At 37.6% G+C, this 18,382-nt stretch overlaps 1 protein-coding gene across 1 annotated transcript; it reads right to left on the reverse strand.

Moving 5' to 3' along the window:
- Window positions 1-7,319: 7,319 nt before the first annotated feature.
- On the reverse strand, window positions 7,320-7,638 carry LOC114685062 (non-histone chromosomal protein HMG-17-like). Its single transcript, XM_037204387.1, has one exon. It carries the CDS (start codon window positions 7,590-7,592, stop codon window positions 7,320-7,322), a length of 273 nt encoding a protein of 90 aa, XP_037060282.1. The 5' UTR covers window positions 7,593-7,638.
- Between the last annotated feature and the right edge of the window lie 10,744 nt (window positions 7,639-18,382).

Below are 18,382 nucleotides of genomic sequence, written 5' to 3' on the forward strand. Positions count from 1 at the left end.
TATTTAATTTAAATTGTTGTTTGAGTGGATTAATGTCATGTTTTGTTAGTAAGAAATGCAAATGGGGTATACTGAGACTACTTTTAAAGTGTGTAAAGAGTTTTATTAAGAAACTGCTTTTGGATGTTTTGCTAAAAGTTTTCAAAGTGTTAATAGTTAGATTGAAAATATTGCTTTTCAATATGGGTTTGTAGGAATTGTATAAGTTTGGGTTCCTCTAACTAGGTTTGAGTTTTTGTTTAAAAAATTATAAAGAAAAGGAGGAGTTATGAGATTGAATTATGTTCGCAGAAACCTATTGATATTAATGCACCCTGGTTTTGTGGAGTTAAGGAAATGTTTAAGTTTGATGTGAATACATCAAAGTTTTTCCTATGTTCTGTTAACAAGAAAATTCAAATGACTGAGTTAAAGTTGTAAGATGGAGAAAATTGTTAACTATATATAGCACTATATATGCTAATTCAAATGGTTCTGTTAAGAGTTTGCTTTGAGTTGTAAGATTGAGAGAATTGTGACTATGTATAGCAATATTTATGTTAACCTGTTAATGGTAATGATGAAGCTAAGGGATTCTTTAAGTTTGTAGTCACCTTAAGAGTTTTTGGTTTAGAAAGGGCTTGAGGCAGCTAAGACTGCTGTAGTCACCTTGGACCTAATTCAAAAGAGAAATGCCATCTATATCATCCTCTACTCCCATACTTGGAGGTATAACAGCTATGGAGATTGCTGTAAGCCATTAATAGTTATTTTTTTATATATTAAGAAGTGGGGACCTATGGGAGCCCGTTCTCAGGTTCCTGGTGACTTTACCCAGCAGGTCCGCATAGAGGATGATCAGGACCACGGGCCTGAGTGCAGGTGTCTGAGATGGTCTGCACTTGGCTGTGCTGGGGGAGGAGGTCTTTTGCTCCACCCCTTGGCATCTCTATAAAAACCCTGGGCCAGAGACAGTCGGGGCCCATTGGAATAGGTTCCAGGCCCTCTCAAGGCTATCCTTTATTTTTTATCTGTTTATCTCCGCGACATTCTCCACAATAAATCCTTCTAATATTTCCTACTGATTGCACTCAAGAAAACTCTGGGGAACTGTGGGGGTGGTGGGTAAATGCCCCACAATTATGGCACTATAAAAGCTGGCTATCAGGAGGAAACTTCCAACTGTTTAAGATTTACTTATCTATGTCATGCAACCTAGGTGTGTGATGACTTCAAAAATAGAGTCTAGTTGTATTGGGCAACATGCAGGAATGGCAAGAGCCTGTATTGCTTTGGGGGCCTGTGGAGTCTTCCTGATGATAATTTGTAAGGAGGTATGACACACCTGGCACTGGGTTTGTAATATCCATGGCTTCTCAGAGTTTTTAAGCCATTGTCTTAGTTTGGTTTTACTGTTGCTGTGGAGAGATACCGTGGTCATGGCAACTCTTATAAAGGAAATGTTTTAATTGTGGTGGCTCGCTTGCAGTTTAGAGGTTCAGTCCATCATGACGGGGAGCATGGCGGCATGCAGGCAGAGGTGGTGCTGGAGCTGAGGCTGCTACATCTTACAGGCAACAGAAAATCAACTGACACACTGGGCAGCATTCTGAGCATAGGAAACCTCAAAGCCTGTCCCCACAGGACATGCTTCCTCAAACAAGGCCATACCCATTTCAACAAAGCCACACTTCCTAAGAGTATCACTTCCTATGAGATTTTGGCATTATGGGATATGGGGGCCAATTATATTCAAACTATCACATTCTACTCCCTGGCCCTAATAAGATCGTAACTATATCATAATGCAAATACATTTAGTCTAACTTCAAAAGTCTCCATAGTCTATCACATTCTCCACACAATGTTTAAAAGTCCAAAGTCTCTTCTGAGACACATGACAATCTCTCAACTGCAATCACCTGTAAAAAATCAAAATAACAAAGCAGATCATATACTTCAACATATAATGGCACAGGATATACATTACTATTCCAAAATGCAGAGAAGGGGACATAGAAAGGAAATGCAGAACCAAAGCAAGAACAACCAAAAACCAGCTGGGCAACCTCCAAACTGCCTCTCCATGTCTGATGTCAAAACACTTTCCACATCTCCAATTCTTTTCAGCTTTGTTCACTGCAGCACACTTCTTTCTCTTGGGTTGTTTCTACTCCCTGTTAGCAGCTCGCCTCGGCAGTTATTCCTTGACTCTGGCATCTCTGACATCATAGGTAATCACAAAATTCCAATCATCCAGTATCTGGGATCTATCACAATCTTCTGACTCCTGCAAAGGGCTTGTGTCACTTCTCTGTCTCTGCCCCTTTAGGACACACAGCTTGTCTTCTAGGCTCCCACTGGCTCCATTCCACTACCACTACTGTTCTTGGTGGTCATCCCATGGTACTGAAATCTCCAAAACAATGGGGTCTTCTGCAACAGGAGTGCATTTTCACCAATAGCCTATCATAGGTTCTTCTCATGATGCCAAGCCTCAGCTTCTTTGTATGACCTGCAGTCCTAGCCTTTAACTGCCACTGAGGCTGCACTGTCAACAATGGTCTTTCCTGGCCTCTCACAATTCCAAACCTCAACTGCTCTCCATGACCCCTTCATGCCTTCAAAACCAGTATCACCTGAGTGCCAGCATGAGGTACAACATTGCTCACCTCTGGAACACAGCTTCTCTGTGCTCCCAGGAAACACTTCCCAGAAAATTGTACCTCAGTGATACTGGTGTCTTCTTAATCACCACTAATGTCTTAGTTCCAGCCAACTACTGTCAACTATCCCAGCAAAGCAAATTTTGCTTTTATAGTTCTGGTATCTTGTTAATCACAGCTGATTCTTTAGCCCCAGCTAATCAGAACCACAGAATCTTAACTCCTTTCATCTATCCTTAATTCTGAAGCCAGAACCACGTGGCCAAAGCTGTCAAGTTCTGCTGCTTGCTGGGACTGGAACATGACCCCCTTGTTTAATTACATCTTCACCAGCATTTGGTCTTTCACTGCCTAAGTTTGGTTTTCCTGAAATTTGGTCTGTAGAATAGACTGACCTGAACTTACAGAGATCTGTCTGCCTCTGCTGGCCTCTTCCTCTGGAGTGCTAGGATTAAAGGCATGTGTCACCATCACCTGAGGTCGCCACCCCCTTTATTTCACTTCTCAATCCATTTATCTCCTTGAACAGAGGATTTAGATCCATTCCATTTTCTGACACCCTTTCTTTCCTCAAATATTTTTCCTTGCTCCACTTGCTCCTTTCATTATAAATTTTCATTAGATTTACCATTAATACACAAATGACAGAGACTATACTAGGCTGTTTTGAGATTTCTTCTACAAAAGGTATTTGTGGTGATATTTTATTTTTGCACTAACAAATAAAGCTTGCCTGGGGATCTGAGGACAAAGCCAGCCACTATATTAAACATAGAGGTCAGGCAGTGGTAGCACATAGCTTTAATCCTCGAATTCAGGAGGCAGAGATTCATCTGGACCTCTGTGAGTTCAAATCCACACTGGGAACAGAGCCAGGTGTGGTGGCACATGCCTTTAATCCCAGCACTAGTTACCCATAGGTGTCTGGAGGTCTGTACAGACAGACAGGAAGTGATAGAGCTGGGCAGAAAGAGGAAGTAAGATGGCAAGGCACAGAAAGGTATATAAGGCATGAGTATACAGGAAGTATCTTCCTCTTCCTTTCATTTCAAATCCTTATTAGCAGCATTGTCTTCCATGCTTCTATTAGGATGCCCCATTAAGCGGTTCTTAAAGCATTCCACTGCTTTCCAAACCCAAAGTAACAAAGTCCATATTACTCCAAACAAAAGCATGGTCAGGCCTATCACAGCAATACTCCAGTCCCTGCTATCAACTTCTGTCTTAGTTTTTCATTTCTATGAAGAGACATCATGACCGTTGCAATTCTTTTTTTTTTTTTTTCCAAGACAGGGTTTCTCTGTGTAGTTTTGCGCCTTTCCTGGGACTCACTTGGTAGCCCAGGCTGGCCTCGAACTCACAGAGATCCGCCTGGCTCTGCTCTCCGAGTGCTGGGATTAAAGGCGTGCGCCACCACTGCCGGGCCAACCATTGCAATTCTTATAAAGGAAACATTTAATTGAGAGGGCTCACTTACAGTTTCAGAGGTTCAGTCCATTATCATCACCATGGTGTGCAGGCAGATACGGTGCTGGAGTTGAGACTGTTACATCTTGTAGGCAACAGGAAATCAACTGACACACTGGATGGTATCCTGAGTATATGGAACCTCAAAGCCTGCCCCTGCAGTGACACACTTCCTCCAACAAGACTATACCGACTTCGAAAAAGCCATACTTCCTAATATTGCCACTCCATATGAGATTATCAGATTATGGGATTATAGGATTATGGGGGCCAATTACATTCAGTCTACCACAGTCATGTAGAATATATTCCTTCCACCAATTTTTAAATATGAATTATATGTTTTACTTTAGTGACAAGTAAGTGAATTTCCAAATGCCTTTTAAATATTTTTCCTTTATGATAATTTTCTTTGCCTTTTAGTTTTTATTGTCAACTTCACAGACAGATATAGAGTTTCCTCAGAAAAAGAAATCCCAATGAAGAATGATCTACACAATTTTGGTTTGGGCACATGTCTATGGAAGATCATATTGATTGTTAATTGAGTCAGTTTATTGTGAATAGCACCATTCCCTAGGCAGGAAGCCCTGAACTGTATAAGAAAGAAGATTGCATATATGGTAGATTATATTTAGGTTTTAGAGAATTCTCCATACCTATTTCCAGGGTGGCTGCAGCAATTTACAATTCCACCAATAGTGAATGAAGTTTCTCTTTTTCTATATATCTACCTTATGACACAGCTATACCACTCCTTAGTACATCCCCAAAGGACTTAACATGCTCCCCAACAGATACTTGTTCATCCATCTTCATTGCAGGTCTATTCACAATAGCTAGAAAATTGAAACAATCTATAAATGTCCTTCAACTGGTGAGTAAATAATGATAGAGAGGTCCATATACACTATGGAGTACTATTCAGATGTTAGTAAAAATGAAATCTGTGGGTAAATGGATGAAAATAAAAAAAAATTATATTGCATGAGGCAACCCAGATCCCAAAAGACAAATGCTTCATGTTCTCCCATATCCATGGTTCCCAGCTCCAGGTCTTCATATGTGAGTATATATTCTATAGTAATCACAGAAACACGGAAAGTATAGGAGGACAAATGGGAGGTGCATAGGGGAATACAAGTGTTAGGAAGGAGGAAATGGGGAAGGGCATAAATCTGGTCAGGGAGAGAGAGAGAGAGAGAGAGAGAGAAGAGCAACGGGGGAGGGGCATGCAGAGAGGGAAAGTGGACAGATAAATAGCACTAAGAATGTCTGAAAAAGACTTTAAAACATTATTTTATTTTTATGTAAAATTATATAACACATGCACGTAGACACAAAGATATCTACGCATATGTACATATATATTAAATAAATATATACCAATTTTATTAAATACATAACTTAAATAAAGCAATACTACTTGAGGACCATCTAACTTAATCCTAGCACCAGGCATGAGAAACATCTATTTGAGCTGTTGATCAGGAAATTCTAAGAGACTTCCCAAATAATATAAGCTATTGCTGTACTGTCCTTGGTTTCCAGAGTCTGAACATTAAGTCCCTATTGCTGAAGAAAGACACTATGTACTTGGGATATAGGACTATAAATATTTGAGCTGAATCTGACTGGAAAGGTTTTTCCTGATATCTAGCTTTCATAATATCTGGAGATGCAATGTAAGCTCCCAAAGTGGAGAAGCAGTCAATATTTTTACCCAGCTAGGATGCCTATGAAACCACAGGGACCAGCACAACAAACTGTCTCTATAGGTGCAATAGTAGCTCTCGTATCTTTGCAGACTGAAGCCCACTCAACAGAAAGGAAATCATGCCTAGTACTGTAAATCTAGTTAACTGCCTGGGGCTACAGATTTCATGGATCTTAAATGAGAACCTATTCCCACCAGGTCAAAAACCTAACATAATATAACTGCATTCTATATACTTATTCATATACCTACAAATGAACTTAACTCTCACCTATCATCAAAGAAGCTTCTTTATCCATCAGTAAGAGACCATCGCAGGAAACCTAAATTGGTCAAAGTACAGAGAACAACATGTCATGGGCTGCCAACCACAGTGGATACGTTTACAACAAAACTCTTATGCCTAAGTCTCAGGGAGCAGAGTGGAAGAAGGAGTGGAGATATTGTAAAAGCCAAGATAATGGGAAGCTTGCTCTAAGACTTTTGTCTCCTAGAAATTACAGGGAAACCATTCCAGCAATAGAACATGCTGCAGTCCACATTAATCTTAGGCTTCAATTTCACAGCTGTACACAATGGCTTCTAAGGGCCACTGTGTTGCAAATTCAAACCGTACATAGATTGCCTGAATTAAAAGGATCTCTGGAATCTTAATACACGCCTTCCTTTTATTTTTCTGCATTTATTTTATTGTATTTTACATTTTTTTCCAAGCCAAACTGTATTCAGCTTTATTAAAGATACTTTCCATAAACAATCATGGTTTTTCAGGCAGGACATGGGCAGACAGTCATTAACAGTATACAAGAACTTCCAAACTCCCCTCTTGTATAGACTACCAAAATCAGAAAGCCACTATAAAACCCGATGAGTCTTCATTTGATGCTTTGAAAAGGGGGAGAACTTAGAGTGAGGGCTGACAGTTCACATTGAGGATGTTGTTTAACAACTTTTCACAAGCCGACCCTGACTTTCAGGAAACCAAACGAACACGGCAGAATTATCAATCTGAAGATCCACAATCTTTTATAAAAGGAACTGCTGCTCGTTTGAGGACACAATGATACCACTGCAAAGTCCAGATTGCCTGATATACCAGCAAAACCAATTTTGGGGGTCAGGTTCCAACAGGTCTCTGGTTTAGAGGGAGCTAAGTCTATGTTGATGGTACAGGGGAGGAAGACACAGAAATGAATTTAGAGTTTCCCACACTAGGCCATGGTAGTCACATATGTCAACACCAGGAGGGTTCTCCTGAGAGTCAAGAGGAGTCTTTCAATATTAGCAAGGAAAGATGTTTTCCAACATCAACCATCACCAATCCAGCTTGGGAGACATTTTATTAGTGACACATGTTCCTTCCCCCCAAAAACAATGACGTTAACAACATAGCTTTAAAAAAAAATTCTGCATTTTTATAAAACTTGATAAACAATAGTATACCAAACTGTACAGTCACCAGAAGTACAGTTATCAAAAATGCACACATTTCACTTGGCATCTCTAGCACCTTCAGCTTTTTGTGCCTGGTCTGCTTTGGCATCTCGGTTCTCTGCAGGATTATTCACATCCTTCCAGGCATCGGCTTTCCCCTTCTTCCCTTTGAGGATCTTCTCTCCCTTCTTTGCAGGGGCCTCTTTAGGCTTGGGCTCTGGCTTTGGAGGAGCAGATTTAGCAGAGAACCTTGCAGATCTTCTCTGTGGCTCGTCCTTCACCTTGGCTTTATCTCCTTTAGTATCCCCTTCAGCCTTTCTTTTGGGCATGGCGGCGGCAGGGGACGTCGGCACTGAACGCGGGGATGCGGCAGTGCGTGGGTTTGGTCCGTCGGGGGTCGTTCTCGCTGCTTCTTCACACTGCTCTGTATTTTAAATTTTTTAATTATGTAATTTTTCTCTTTGTCTTCTTTCTTTCCATACTTCTCAATAACTTTTTCATTTTGAATATTAAGTTGTCTTCTCTAATAAATGATGAAAGAGAATTTCTTAGGGACACAGTAAATTCACATTATAATTACTTAAAAGGAGTAATTGTGAAAATTAATAAATGAAGATGGAGAAATAGAATGAACTACTTCTTGACCTTATTGGCTCAAGCAGTCCTTGCAGTGTACATGAATGATGCTAGAAGCAGCCTTAAATAATTCTGGAGAGAAGCATAACTGGATAACTATTGTAAAAAACCTGAGATTTAGTTTTTATTTTTATATGCATGCAGTGCTCTTGGAGGCCAGAAGAGGATGTCAGATACTCTGGAACTTCAGTTAAAAAAAAAGGTTGTGATCCACATTGTGGGTGCTAGGAACTGAACCCAGGTTCTCTAGAAGAACAGCTAGTGTTCAGAACCACTAAGCCAACTTTCCTGCCCCACATTTTTCTTTTCTTATACTTGGATTTCAATGCAATCTTGAAAACTTGAATGCACAGTTGTTACATACTGTGAACATTTAAAGAATGAGTTAGACTGTTGTAATATAGATGATATAATAAAAAAAAGTTCACTTGTGTGAGCTCGGGAAAACATCCAGGAATCTAAGCACCCCCATTAGTGAACACTGAACCAGCATATGATCAAGTTGCTTCACAGACCTAAAAAAAGAACTGATTGATTTGAACAACAATAAGGCACCAACAAATGTAAGCCAGATTGTATGAATTTCTGAAAAAAGGGATTTATTATTTTCATTTTCCTTTGGATTATGCAGCATTTTATTATGCCATTGTGATACAACTATTATGCTATTTATAACTGAAAATATTTAAATCTATAAATTGAGATTTAAATATGTCAAACACACATGTAATTGTGTATGTGTGTGTGTGTGTGTGTGTGTGTGTGTGTGTTGTTTTAGTTGAGATAAAACACAATGACCAAAAGCATGTTGGAGAAGAAAGAGTTGATTTGGTTTATATTTTCACATCATAGTCCATCATTGAAAATCTAACACTGAAGAGAGTCAGGGCAGGAATTCAATCATGTCATGAGCCTGGAGGCACAAGACTGGATGCAGGGGCCATAGAGGGGTGCTGCTTACTGGCTTACTCCTCATAGCTTGTGCAAATATATAAGCTTTCTTATATCACTCAGGGCCACCAGCCTAGGGGTGGCAACCTCCACAATGGTCTGGGTCCTTCTCCATCAATCATGAACTATGAAAGTTCTCCACAGGCTTGCCTACAGCCCAATCTTATGTAGACATTTTGCTAATTGAGGTTCCCTCTTCTCAGATGACTGTATGTTGTGTTAGGACATAAACTTAGTCAGCACATATGTAAACTTTCGTTTCATGTAGCATCAACATACATGAGTAAACATATAAACTTCTGTGGATTAAAGTGATACTTAAAAAATAAATGCCTGATAGTAATAAGAGTGATATTTTCTACATTATTATAGACTTGTTCATAGCAGGAATCTTAACAGGTCTTATTAATAAAATTAAACCTGATGCCAGTTATTGGGGTGAATACTGGAAGATCACAGAAGCAGAAAAAGCCACAGCTACCTCACCTCACCAGTTCCTTAGCTGATTCTGTTTCCTCAGACTGGAAGCTTCTGAGTCCTCATCCAAATAGATCTCAGGTGAACTGTGCTGCTCAAAGCCTAAAAGCTTAACCAGCCAAATGTTTCTAGTTCCTGGTCTTTACACCTTATATACCTTTGTGCTTTCTGCCTTCACTCCCTGGGATTAAAGGCTCACTTTCTGGGATTAAAGGTGTGTGTCTGTGTCACCATGCCTGCCTGTTTCCAATGTGGCCTTGAATTACAGAGATCCAAAGGGATTTCTGTCTCTGGAATGCTAGGATTAAAGGTGTGAGTGCCACCATTTTCTAGCCTCTGTATCTAATGGCTGTTCTGTTCTTTGACCCCAGATAAGTTTATTAGGGTGCACAATATTTTGGAGAACATAATACCATCACACTTGTTGATGCTTTCAGTAAATGTGGACTTTCAGCTATATGTCCTGTGAGATAGCCATCTCCTCTAGTTGGAGAAGAGAAAGTTACACTGGTGTAAGTCTCATGATTAAAAGTTAAGTTTGCCAGAGAACAGGAAATGCTAACATACTTTTATTTATCAGGCACAACATTTCAGGCACAAAGTTTATGTACATTATTTACTGTACAGCAAATTTCAGTTAATATTTGCAATAGCCACAACTTAGTTTAGAGTCTAGATTATAGTATATATATTTCTCAAGTTTATTGTTAAAACTGTCTACTATTATAAAATGTTTAATTGGGAAAAAACCCTCATTCTCTGCCCCATGGAATTCAATCAAAATCCGAGTCTTGATGTATTTTGATAATTTCAAATAATTAAAATAGAAAAAAAAAGAGTAATTTCAATTGACTACTAGATTTCATAGTTAGGACATAAATTTTACAGTAGTAGTATTTTCTTGATGTCACAATACCTTATTCTGGCTGTTTGGATATGAATTGTTTTCTGACAATCCATTGATAAATTAATTATTGTCCTTCCTTCCAGATAACTTCACACAACAGAGAAATAAAATCATACAAATTATAAGGGACACTTTTAATTTGTGTAACAAAATAAGTTTAACATTTTCTAGTTATTTTCTTCCTTTCAGTGGAGATTTTTTTAAATTATAGGCACATTTGTCAATACATGATATTTTAATAAAAACATGAAGTAAACAAATCTAAAGTATCTACTATTTGATGATATAATAGACAAAATGGCTTTGGTTCTTGAAATGCTAGGACCTAGATTCCAACAATATCTAATAGTGTCTGAACTTACACTACTCAAACAACAAGTGAATGATTTTATTGTGAATAAAAATAATTTAAATTGAATATATTCACTTATTCAACTGTGGTGGAGCCCAGGGAGATATCCCAAATCAGGATGCAATCCAATTAACTGTTAGTTCAAAGCACCATAATAATGATTAACTTCATAATAAAAGAGTAAATTGTTCTTTAATAATGTTGATGTTTTTTCTTTCTCTATGCTTTCATGCATATGTACTTAATGAAATGGCAGGTTTCATTATATACATGTAAATTATTTTCATCTCCCCTTGACCTCTTTTGTCGCTGTTCCTGCTGACTTTCCATGTTCCTCTTAGTTTCTTTTTCAACTTTCCTGTGAGAAATCTGTAATCTTGTCTACAGAAGTTGTTTTGCCTAGCATAAGGATCTCTAATGATGTTCATTCTCCTACAAAGCACATGGTTCATTGTTTATGGCTGAATAATACTCCAGATTGTCATTATCTAATCACCTATTAACAGGCTATTTCCATGTCCTATCTCTGGTGAGTAGTGTAGCACTGAGCATGGGTGTGAATGTATCTATCATTGATCCACATTTCTTCAGGAACATACCCAAGAGAAGTAGAGCTAGATCTTATGGCAGCTCTATGTTTAGTTTTGAAATACATATATATGAATCTTCCACTAGCTCCATCCCTACCAGCCATGGATAGATTGCCTCCCACTACTTCTTTGTCTCAGTGATCATCACCAGCATGTGTTGATATTTGTTTACTTGATCATGAATCCAAATGTACTTAAAATATGCCTTTATTTCATGAATGGTAAAGATGTTCAATTTTTTTCTTCTTACATTTTTTGGCCATATGTGTGTTTCTTTTTTTTAAACAGAACTATCTGTTGGAATCATTTACTTATTTATTAGCTTGGATATTCTTTTTTTTGAGGTAAAGGCAATTTTACTAAAATAATGTGTGGATGAATTGAGTTGTATTATATTATTATAAATTCATTTTATAATGTCTTTGTATAATAAATATAAATCTATTTGCATACGTAACCTGGAAAACAGGATTCAAGAAATTCTTTTTAAGAAATATCAGTCTTGTCTTTTCTACCCATACAGCAGCTTTCTTTCTTTAATTAAATCAACATTACTCTATATTGAGATTAAAATTCAGTTTTTTGACTATTGTTTTCTTTGAACCACTATGTCCCAAACAAAATCAAGCCTTTTGTGTATTTAGTCTCATTACTACACCAACAACCTTCATGCCAACTCTACCTCATAGCTGACTCTGTGTATGTTTTCATTTTTTATTCACCCATAGGTAGTTTCCCTAGTCAACTTTCTTCAACAGTGTCTATCATATGGAAATCTTAAAAATGAATCAAATTTTTAAAATCAGTCAAGATTTGGGGTATGGAAATGATAAATGCAGAATATTTTGGATTACAAATAAATACAAAGAACATTTTTTCCTATTTGCTCTTTGCCAAGTTCTTTATATAGTCAACATACTAACATTGCATCAGATGTATGTGCTGCTACTATTTATTGAGTAGATATACTTCATTGACCTTTGTTTAGGATTCTTTAAATTTTCGTATCTATCTTCTTACACAACTGGTATCTACTTTCTTCTTTGCAAAAATATTTTGAAGTAATTTTACAAGCTGCTCATTTTGTGTTTTAGGAGTTTCTTATTCTTTTTGATTGTCAATCCTGTAATAGCCAAATGATTAGAAAATAGTCTTCTGCTTTTAAGTTTTCATTTCTTCATTGATTGTGTTCATTGAAAATTTTCCTTGATTTCATGAAATTCCCCATATCTAACTATTTTATTTGGTTTTGGAGACATGTTGAAGGATTCCTTCTCAACCTAAGGTCCCGGGAATTTCTCCTTTTGATTCCTTAGGATATTTTACCCAATTTTCTTTTTTTTAATTTAATTTACCCATAAAGTCTCATCAACATAACTGCCTAAACATGAACTGAAGAAGGATGACACAAATAGACATGCCAAAGTGAAAGAGGGAAAGTCCACAAGGCCTCAACTTGCACAAAGAACTACATGAAACTAAGGAGTAGTGGGTGTGGGAGAAATAGTCTAACAGGGAGAAGCACACCAATTGGTTTCCCAGTACCAAGTGGTCAGCCTTGAAAGCATATATACAAGTAACATCATTCAGATTAAGAAGGTTTTGTTTGAAAATATGAAATGATAAAAAAGAAGTCATGCATTTCAAAGAGAGCAGTGTGTTATAGGGGAGGGTTTCAGAGTAAGGAAGGGAAGGGAATTGTTATTATATAATAACCTCAAAAACAAAAACATAATATTGTTTTTAAGTTTAATGTATGTGTATATTCTATCTTATCTATAAGTACATTACATGCTGACATGTGCCTGTAGAGTTCAGAAGAGGGTATTGAATCCCCCAGGAACTGGAATTATAGGTAGTAGTTGTAAGTCATCTAGTGTCAGTGCTGATAACAAAATCTGAGTTTTCTATTAGAGCATCTAGTGCTGTTTGTCTCTGAGCAATCTCTTCAGGCTCTATATTTCAACCATATTTATAAGATTTTAATCCAATTTGAGATAATTTATGAATATAGCATAAATGGAATGTCTCATTTCTTTATCTGTCTGTGAATATGGATATCCAAGTTTATGAACACAGTTGAAGATTTTCTCTTTCTTTTAATTAAATAATTTCTTTGACAATTTTATATGTGTCTATCATCCGTTCTTAGTCTTGATACCCATGACATGGTTTTATCTCCCACCTAACCCTGTAATCTTCTCCTTTTCTCCCTAGGTTCCTTTCCATTGTCCATGTATTTCTATTATTTGTATGACACACTATTTTATCCAGAGCCCATTTGCTATTGGGCCTGGTGAGCTCAGCACTGGGTACACATTAAAGATAATGACTTCCCCTCCCCCAGAATCTGATTTCTCTACTTCTCCAAGAATCCACCATTAGCCAATATTTCAGCCACGTGATTGTCCCTTTTCATGTGTGACTTGTGGATGACTTTAGTCTTGTGCAAGTCCAGTGGAGACAAATACAGCTCTGGAGAGACCATGTTTGAAATGGCTCTGTTATTTATACTCAGAGGACAATATTGCACAACCCTTCTCCCTATGTTCTGGCTCTTAATTTTTCTCTTTCCTTTCAACCACAATATTCCCTGAGATTTAGAGACATTTGAATACATATCACATTTACACCTGAACACTCAACAGTTCCTTATTTACATCTCATTAGAGACTGCATTTGAAATTATTTAGCTTCTCTGATCAAGGCTAACTGTAGTGTTTATTAATACATATAAAAATAAGTCTTTAGAAGACAGTTTGACTTAGTATCAATTCAATTAAACAAGAGTGATAAGCCTTTCCTAGGGTCTGTGGTATGCGTGTGTGTGTGTGTGTGTGTGTGTGTGTGTGTGTGTGTGTGTGTGTACTTTAACCAGTTTTTACAGTAGCTGCTATGGATTCCTTCCCATAAAGCCAGTCTTGAATCAAATCATCAAATCAGAGTGGATGGTAACCCCATTGGTAGTCAGCACTGGGTAAATTTTGCTCAAAAGTTTCATATTATACTTCATAGGAGTCATTTGATGCAGCTTCTCCCCTAGAAGCTTAAAACAGTTCTTTCTCTCTTTGTGAAATCTACCCTGCAGATAAGAATCTTCCAGCTCTGTTCAAGTTTGATTTCTCTATATGTTAAAACCAAGATGTGTCTACCACATGTAATGAACATAGGAGTTGGAGGAACTGAGCTGGAACTGAACTGGAAGCCTCCTCAGTGAGGACTGACTTTCCTAATATCTGAACTGCCAAGGGATAAAATGATGAATATTTTCATTAGTGGCAAAGCCTATGGTGCACAAACTTGACCTGCATGGCAATACAACCCAATGCTATAAATGTAGTACTTCTAATTTTAGGGTAAACAATAGCTACGAAGTTGCACTTAAGGTACCATCAATAGGGGGAAACTCAGTCAAAGGTCCATGGCTTGTGAGGTTATGAGCCTCAGAGGAAAACCTATTCCTACTTCTTTCCTAAATTAGCATGATTTCTAACTGCCTTCTAAACACTTATTCTTATACTTGCAAATAAGCATAGCTCTTACCTTTCATCAAAGAAGATTCTCTCAGTAAGAGCTGGAAACCAATATAGAAACCCACAACTGGTTAAACTACAGATAATAATTGAATGTGGGGTGCCACCCCACCCCACAATTGGTACATCTACACTATAACCAGTACCTAGGGAAAATTACAGAAGAGACAGAAAGACTATAAGAATCAAAAGACAAAGAGGTCTCCTGTGAGATAATTTTTTCTATAAATGAAAAAGAAGTTGTACTCATAAATTCTCAACAATTTGACCTCATTAACAAGATCTGCATGATGACAACTGTAGCAGGAAACTTAAAAGTACTTATTAATAAAATCGAACCCGAGGCGAGTTATTGGGGTCCATGCTGGTAGATCATAGAGACAGAACAAGCCTCAGCTAACCTCACCTTGTCAACTTCTCAGCTGGTCTTGTTTCCTCAGACTGGAAGCTTCTGTGTCCTCATCCCAATGGCTCTCAGCTGACTGCTGCTGGAAAGACTGAAGCTTAACCAGCCACGTGCTTAACCAGGACAAATGCCTCTAGTTTCTGGTCCTCACGCCTTATATATCTTTCTGCTTTCTACCACCACTCTCTGGGATTAAAGGCTGGCTTTCTGGGATTAAAGGCGTGTGTCACCATGCTTGGCTTTTTCCAATGTGGCCTTGAACTCACAGAGATCCAGAGGGATTTCTATCTCTGGAATGCTAGGATTAAAGGTGTGTGCTATCACTGCCTAACTAGTGGCTTTTCTGTTCTCTGACCCCAGATAAGTTTATTAAGGTACACAACATTTTGGGGAACACAATACCACCACATTTCCTCTCTTTTTGTCTAAAATTAAAGAAAGCTTATAACTAATACAAGAAAAACTATCCAATAAGTATATACAATATATACAGCCAAAAATTACATTAATGATGTCTAGTCCATTAACATTTGACAGATTCAGATAAAAACTCCATTATATATTAACAATGTCCAGTCCAGTAACATGTGAAAAACTCAGACCAAAAAATTTTCATTACTTATCTTATTTAAAACAAGTAGTTCCTTTTTAAAAGTAGATTCCATAATCTCCCTTTTATCTTATCATATCCATATTCTCTTTTTTCTTTTCATAATACAATAAGTAGTCTACCTTTTGTCATTTTTACATCTTCCCCTTTTTCTTCAGTGTAGATTCAATGATCTACCTATTTATCCTATTATTTCTTTACCTTTTTTCTCAGAGTAGATTCAATGATCTATCTCATATCTTATTCTCTTTTTCTTTTTGCTTTCTAGGGGTGAAGATATCTTTAGGGAATCTTGAAAAGAAAATTTTTGGGTTAATTGTCAAGTCCTGTATCATTTGTCCAGTCTCTACATAATAGGAAAGTTCAGGGCTTGCTTCAAGTCTTTGTTCAAGTAGTCTGTCAGGCTGGATCATCTCAGCTAGCCATCTCAAAATTGTCCTAAGCAGTTTGTAGTCCAAAGCAGATCTTTCCGTGGTGTTAATCTGCTTAATAGCTTTACCATACATAGTCCTTTTGAAGATTTCAAAGTTGCTGTTACGTGTGGTCATGGTTCCATGCAGACTTTTTTTTTTTTTTTTTTTTTTTTGTGCCTCCTCTGTGGTCTGGAGCAATCACAGTTTGATAAATGTCTGTCTCTCGGAACCATGAACATTCTTCCCAAGAACAGAAAATCTTCACAACAATTTCTCCCCACAATTTGTCATGCCAAACTTTTCCAAACTGACCTTTGCCGATGCTTTCTTGTAACACGATGGTCCTGTCAATTCTTCTCTGAACCAGCAGCAGTAAACCCTTTGTCTCTGGTAGCAGCAGCATCGCAGTCACCAACATGATGAGAAGGAGCTGGCAACATGGAGCAGTAGCCACTGCTTCCATGGTCCCACCACTGTTTGTGGTTCAGTCTGGACCAAAGCTTCTTCCAAGCCTCCTAGGCCAGCCTCAAACTCGGGATCCTACAGCCTCTGTCTCCTTCAGCAAATCCTACCGGCGTGCGCCACCACAACCGACTGAGTGTAGCTTGGGCCTGAGCTGGGGCTCACAAGGCCACAGGCAAACAGCTTTTTCATAAATTAGTAACACGAACGTTGGGCGCCAGATGTAGCAGGAATCTTAAAAGTACTTATTAATAAAATCAAACCCGAGGTGAGTTATTGGGGTCCATGCTGGTAGATCAGAGAGACAGAACAAGCCTCAGCTTACCTCACCTGGTCAACTTCTCAGCTGGTCTTGTTTCCTCAGACTGGAAGCTTCTGTGTCCTCATCCCAATGGCTCTCAGCTGACTGCTGCTGGAAAGACTGAAGCTTAACCAGCCACGTGCTTAACCAGGACAAATGCCTCTAGTTTCTGGTCCTCATGCCTTATATATCTTTCTGCTTTCTACCACCACTCTCTGGGATTAAAGGCTGGCTTTCTGGGATTAAAGGCGTGTGTCACCATGCTTGGCTTTTTCCAATGTGGCCTTGAACTCACAGAGATCCAGAGGGATTTCTATCTCTGGAATGCTAGGATTAAAGGTGTGTGCTATCACTGCCTAACTAGTGGCTTTTCTGTTCTCTGACCCCAGATAAGTTTATTAAGGTACACAATATTTTGGGGAACACAATACCACCACAGACAACACTACTTAACATGTCAACCTATGTGGATGAAGTCTCACATATACCAATCTAGACACAAATACATAAGAGCAACAGTAAAAGGACTCAGAACATTGTATTTATATATTTATTTATGTATATGACAATAATAATTAGAGGTCAAGAACATGCTTTCCTCTTAATTTCTTAATGTGATTAAATAGAAGGAAATTTTAATATTAAACCAAACATAAGTTTCATATTCAAATAGAACTTCATATAGAACTACCCACAAATAATTCTGGAAGTTAAACTGGAAGAATTTCTGGAGAATAGAAACTCCTTTGTTCCCTACATTTTTAGTAGAATTTGGGAGTCTAACTGGATTAGTCTGGTTTGAGGAAGTTAGGGAAGAATTACTTCCCAAAATAAGTTTTCACTTTAAGATCTTATTCATAAGAATTTTTCAATGATCTTGATGACTGTTTAAATGAAAAACAAAAGTGCCCCCATTAGTTATGTTATAAAGCTAAGATCACAAAATGTGTTTCAACAAACATTCTCATAATCCTTAAATAATTTATATTTTCATTCAAGATTTCTTAATTTTTCTGAATCACTATTGTATAAAAAATGAAAAGAAATGACTCAAATTCTTCCTTCAGTGGACCACAAAAACCTAGTGTTAGTTTTAAAAGTGTGATATTGGCAAATGTGAACAAACATATAATGACCAATAGACTGTATGTTAAGTAATAATTTGTATATTTTGGGAGTTCAAAATGAGTGACCATTATACAAAACAGTTATTCAACACACAAATGTAGATAAAGCCAAAACTGTAAAGAAGGGAAATAGCATTTACAAACAACATATAATATGTTATTCCTCTGTCATACCTATAGTTTTTCCTCAGTGAAAACACATTATACAACTGTGGTTTCTACTTCTATGATATTGAGACCCTAAACCTATTTTGTACTGTAGATACTTAATTATTATACCATAAAACAACACTTCTTCTCAAGGAATACAAAGACTTTTCATGAATATTTAGTGAAATATCTATGGCACATATA

The sequence above is a fragment of the Peromyscus leucopus genome, chromosome 4 (assembly GCF_004664715.2).
Source record: "Peromyscus leucopus breed LL Stock chromosome 4, UCI_PerLeu_2.1, whole genome shotgun sequence".
Lineage (NCBI taxonomy): Eukaryota > Metazoa > Chordata > Mammalia > Rodentia > Cricetidae > Peromyscus > Peromyscus leucopus.

Excerpts from the sequence above, each read along its gene's own strand:
- LOC114685062 (XM_037204387.1), bottom strand. The coding sequence starts at position 7,592 with ATGCCCAAAAGAAAGGCTGAAGGGGATACTAAAGGAGATAAAGCCAAG.